This window comes from Adiantum capillus-veneris, chromosome 28 (genome assembly GCF_014529385.1).
Source record: "Adiantum capillus-veneris isolate H3 chromosome 28, ASM1452938v2, whole genome shotgun sequence".
In the NCBI taxonomy this organism is placed as follows: Eukaryota; Viridiplantae; Streptophyta; class Polypodiopsida; order Polypodiales; family Pteridaceae; genus Adiantum; species Adiantum capillus-veneris.
The window spans coordinates 56140389-56146323 of NC_140958.1; the positions used below are offsets into that span (position 1 = coordinate 56140389).

General features: G+C 41.2%; 1 protein-coding gene across 1 annotated transcript; it reads right to left on the reverse strand.

The window, feature by feature from the left end:
• Window positions 1-3469: 3469 nt before the first annotated feature.
• Window positions 3470-4231, reverse strand: LOC147420485 (uncharacterized). Its single transcript, XM_086505043.1, has one exon. The coding sequence runs from the start codon at window positions 4229-4231 to the stop codon at window positions 3470-3472; it is 762 nt and encodes a 253-aa protein (XP_086361169.1).
• Between the last annotated feature and the right edge of the window lie 1704 nt (window positions 4232-5935).

Here is a 5935-nt window from a genome sequence, read left to right on the forward strand (position 1 = left end):
CAAGTACCCGATGATGCCATGGAGAATAGTGGCACAACCTACAGACAAACACTTATTATTAGAGATTGCACATCCATGTACTCAGTTGTATAGAGAAATATTCTTGATGGTACATCAGATAAAGGATGCCACTTACTGCTATAATATACTACTCCACCTGCTTGTTGGCTTAATTGGAAAGATAATGTTGCAAAGATTAAGAGGAAAGTAGATCCTCTCTAGAGAGCACAATGGAGAAGGAGCAGCAAACCTGTTGAGGAAAGAAAGAGGGATGATCTAGAAGAAGAATATGCAGCAGAAATGTTCAGCTTTAGGTAGAGGTGTTTAGTGAGGCTCATGGAGAAATGAAGAACTTCAGCTTGAGGAGAATGCAGTAAGATTGAAGAGGGAAAGAAGGTTCAAACTTCTGTTGCAGAGCTTTTGGGAGGAAAAACTGAAAGGAAGGAAAGAGAAGCAGAGCTTTTGGGAGGGAAAACTGAAAGTGAAGTGAAGAGAAATGAGAGATGGTACAGTAGAGAGAGAGGCAGGGAATGATCAACATGTTTTTGGAGGGACCCCTTTTTAGGAGAGAGTGGGGAAGAAACTGACATCCACTAGAGAGAGAAAGTATTGATTTTTACTCAACTATTTAGAGAAAATTTCATCTTTTCAAATTTATAAGAGATTTTCTTTTTGTATTTTGTAAAAGAGCACAAGTTTGACCACTTACTTTTAGGACCTGCCATACCCACCATTTCAGTCCACATGGCATCCACCCATTTGCCCTTTCCATAATCTCCTTTTTAATCCCATGGCAAATAAAGAGGCCTCCTTAGACCCCATTCCCTTCCTAGTGTGTCTTTGTCCATAATTGCATCAAGCTTTATCAAGGACTTTCGAGCATCTTGACATTCTTTATCAAACCACCTTTTGCGTGTTCTATCTTTGTTGATACCATGAGATGCTTTATGGAAAATCATTTTTTGGCACAAGAAAAAATAAATTTCTTGAAAGCTTCCTATTTAGTTTCCAATGGTGCATCATGTTGAAGCTTTGTCATCCATAACTTTTGCTCATTCATACATTGGTTCCCGTTTGAAATCCATACATAGTGATAACTTCTCTTCCCTTTGACTGAGATTATCATGCTTAGTTGCTTCTCCACTTGCAAGGTCAATATATAAATTTTGATGGTCTGATTCCGAGGTCCATTGGCCAAACATAAAACTCTTTATACGATACATGATGGCTTCGGAGAGTAGCATATAGTCAATCACACTATACCCATTATGTTTTCTACATGTAAATCCATTGGTTCCACTCCACAAAGATACACCATTGGCAATGAGCATACTCGTGCTATTACACATGTGTAAAAGTAACTTTCCATAGTGTTCTGGCTCTTTCTCATTCATTGGAGTATGATCATACAAGTGAACTTCCTCCAACTCCCTTGAAATGTATGGCATATCAAATTGTTGAGTATCATGTTGCAATGTTTTTGTGCGAGCATTCATATCCCCAAATACAATAACATCAACCTCCCCTTTGAAATAAGAAATGTCCTCTTCTAAATAAAAAAAAGGGTGATCTCTATCCATGCAAGCATAAAAGGGGGAATCAAGATGAGGAATGTAGCAACAAGCTACAAAAACGGGTGCTCTTTTTGGTGCCATAATTTTCAGCCATACATAACCTTTGTACTTGTCATCTTTCACAATTGATACAAAATCTTCCAGTCCTTTCTTAAACGTACACGTTACCCCTCCTTTCCCTCTTCATTGGTTGAGATTCTTTGACCACATCAATGAACGTACATTGTTATCCTCCAAGCCGTTAATCCTTTGTGTATCATGCTCCCAAGTTTCAACAAGAAGTACAACATCCGCTTTGCTTGTTAGTTCATCAATGCCAACCCCTGCATTCCGTGGGTATCCATTGCAATTCTAAAAGCATATTTTCAATTGTAACTCGCCTCATAGGTCCTTATTTGCTCGAGGGACTTGCCTCCTCCTTGGACACATTTTCTTCGTGAGAGATCTCCTTATTTTTCTTATTCTTTTTCTCATGTGCCTTGCGACACATATTTTGTTGCTTAATAGTGCAATCTTCACATACAAAATATTTTGTATCCCTTAAATAGATCCAGCTACTATCAAGGATAATCTTTCGTTTGATCTCATCCAACATGGTGCATATAATTGGCCATTCTCCCGAGCAAGAAGCTAAGTTCTTGCTTACTCACTCTATATGCTCCATAAACCATAACTCCGGACATGCCAAAGTGGGTTTTGAAGAAATCTTCAATAACAATGGCAAGAGAAGGTGGTGTCTCTAACTTCTCTTCAGAAATTCTACTAATAACAATGGTCTTGGAACGTCGCTTCCATTCCTTCAACTTCTCCACATCCACATTCTCAACATTCTTTGTTTGAGACATAGCTTGCATGAGGGAGGAATTAGGGACCACATTTCTACCACATACATCAGACCAAGACTTGTTTGTGTATAAATTTTTCATGTTGCATACATCCCAGGTCATGGTGTCAAATTTCTTCTCTTTCAATACATGGTCATGCTCTACTTTGCTCATGGGATCCTCCAAAGCATTCAAGTCCACAAGAGAACATTTACATTCCTTGACTTCCTCTTCAAGTTGCATCAAACGGTTGTTTGAATCTCAAGTGTCCTCTTGAGATTCTCATTCTCAACCACCAGAACCCTTAGCGTACCATTCTCAATTGCAAGTGCCCATAAGTCTTTACCTTGTTTGTTTACGATCTCTAGCAATGATACCAAGTATGCCATGATCATGGTTTTCAATGTCATTGGTTGAATGGTTGTGTTGCTATCTCCACACTTAGGAGATTTTGGATCATTTTCTACAATGGTTGTGGACCTTGTTGAAGAAGAAGAACCCTTGTGAGTGCCGGAAGACATTGTATGTAAAGTAAGAGATGAGAGTCAACTTTTCTGAACCTTTCTGAACTTAGGAGATTTTGGATCATTTTCTACAATGGTTGTGGACCTTGTTGAAGAAGAAGAACCCTTGTGAGTGCCGGAAGACATTCTATGTAAAGTAAGAGATGAGAGTCAACTTTTCTAAACCTTTCACTTCAAAAATTCTGCTACAAAAATGCCTTCCATAACTCTGAATTTTTTTTTCCTTACATTAATGCATAGAGGGGTTTGTGCTCTTCGATTGAGGCTATAGATCACCCAAATCGGAGTTTGGATGAAGAAGTTATGATCAAAAGAGTGAGCTACTGTCTACTAGGTCAAAAAACGGCTGTAGGAGAGAGAGAGAGAGAGAGAGAGAGAGAGAGAGAGAGAGAGAGAGAGAGATTATATTATCGTCCACGGAGGTCATATATGACCTATGGGACCAAAAAAGAACAAAACATTACAATGGATAGGGTTGTCATATACATCTCAGTTAAGGACTGAGGGTCCAACGGGGGATAAACAAGAAAAGAGAACAAGAAAAAACCTAAGAGGGAGCAAGTGGGAGGGAGGCTGGTTTAGGAGTTCGAAACTCCTGGATGATGGCTTTACCTCCTCGGTACACAGCCCATTTTCCTGCTGCACGTGCTTCGCGTACCTTTTGAAGTTCTACTTTTTTTTGTTGGAGTTGAGCGGGTGTAAGATCTTCCGCAAACCAAAATTTAGTGTCTTGGAGAAGCCTTGATTGTTGAAGGAGTCTGATTCGATCCGATTTAGTCTTGAGAGGGAGGATGGCATGGTTGGTTCGATACTCGTGTGTAACTACGGTGATTGCCTCTTCATCCCATTGTATCATGGGGAGTGCCGCTTGAATTAGAGGAAGTGCCTTACCAAATTCGATGTCCCCCTCCCCTTTCCAGCTGCTTGGAAGCCCGCCGATGCGGACATTGAGGGCCATGTCATCTTGCCTTTGTCGTTCGCGTAGCGTATAAGCCACACGGGCTTCAACTTTGTTAGAGATGACCTCTTGCACGTGATTCTTAACAGCCTTTGTGAGGGTGGTTTCTACATCTACCTTCGTTTTCTTGAGCTTGGCTTCCATCTGCTCGATCTCTTCTTTCTTGTCTTTCTCCATTGTGGTGAGCCGAAGCTCAATGGCAACAATTCTCTGTTTCAGCTCGTCGTTCTCCTTGCGGAGCCTTTCAACTTCATTTTGGAGGTGGATAGTGCTGTCTAGCTTTGGGGGCGTTGCCACAACCCCGACGAAGGTAAGTTTGTTGCGGGACGAAGCCCTAGTAGCCATGCTCATGTGATTGTGGCTTCTTATGGTGTGACTCTGGTTGATGTTAGAGCTCGAGGCTTTTGAGGCCAGCAGAGCCAGTCAATGTTGAAAAATTGAATTGATGGCAGGCAAAGCTTCCCTCGCAAAAGACTACCCCTGTGATGCCAGTCGACGTGGCAATGGTGCAGACAGTCGACGCAGCAACGGCAATGGTGCACAGAGAGAGAGAGAGAGAGAGAGAGAGAGAGAGAGAGAGAGAGAGAGAGAGAGAGAGAGAGAGAGAGAGAGAGAGAGAGAGAGAGACCCGCAGGTCCTCGCAGAGTGTGGGAGAGCGGAGCTTGCTGTATTGCAGACGGGAGGCGAGCTCGTGAGCTTAACGCCCCTCCACAGGCTGCCCTTAATCTTGGGAGGGACACACAAAGAGAGCTAGGGTTTCTTCAAAGCGCAGGAGACTCGGAGAGAGAGAGAGAGAGAGAGAGAGAGAGAGAGAGAGAGAGAGAGAGAGAGAGAAAACGAAGGTCTGCATGGGTCCCAGACTACAGCGACGGGAGAGAGAAGAGAGAGAGAGAGAAGTTGTAGGCGACTGTCACGCTGTAGGAATGAATGGGGAGAGAGAGAATGAGGGTGGGCGAATGTATGTCTGCATGCTGCAACGGTGCAACTAGTGACGAGAGAGAGAGAGAGAGAGAGAGAGAGAGAGAGAGTGAGAGAGTGAATCTTGTTATCGAGTAGAGAGAGAGGATAGAATGTGGCGGGAGAAAATTGAATGCTTGTCTAGGCCCTTACAGGCGCCTTTTTAGGCCCTTACAGGCGCCAAAAGGCATGGGAAGGAGAGAGAGAAAGGACAAAGTGGGGGGGTCCCACATAATAATTAGGATCTTTTCAAGACAGAGAATGAGAGAAATTAAGAGGGTAGAGAAAGAGATTAAGAAAGAATGAATGCTTATTATCCTAGTTGAAGGAGAGAAAAGGAAAGGGAAGAGGAAGAGTGGGGAGGAGAGGGAGAGAGGCCAAGAGAAAATAAGCACGCTTATTATGTTGGGGAGGGCTTTTTCTTTTGGGATATTTTAAACCTTAGTCACAACAAGAGGTGGTTCTCACCAAAAGTAAGTTGTCAAACCCGATTTTTTTGTCGGTATCAAATACTTACTGCTGTAGTCGCCCATGACCATTGTGACCTTTCTAGACTGCAGAAAATCTCATCAAACTTTGTCGGCACCCATTGCAGCAAAAAAATTTAATTTTTTTCACAGTTATCCGAATATATGTCAAAATTCATCCGAAAATTAGTCCAAAACTCTAAAAATCACCGAAAAAATCCAAAAAATTGCCACAAAAATCCATAGACCTCAAAAAATCATTGGCAATTTCATTTCAACACTTTTTACATGTACAAGCAAGCCAAAAATAACAGTTTTTGCCAAAAATACCAAGTATGACAAAATCACCAAACCAATCCCTAGAAATAGCAATACGCATAAAACTCAATCAATGAGGGCATCAAAGTGCTCCAAATCATGCCATAAATACACACACAAAACAATTCATCAAGATCACAAATTATTAATTTTTTATGGAATTAATTAAAAATTAGTGAAAAAATTAACAAAAAAATTACAAAACTTATACAAAAATATCGGATTTTTATTTGAAAATTCTCCACACATAGATGAATGGTGCAACCAAATCAAAACTCAATTAACACATTGATCCAATTGCCAATTAATTTTG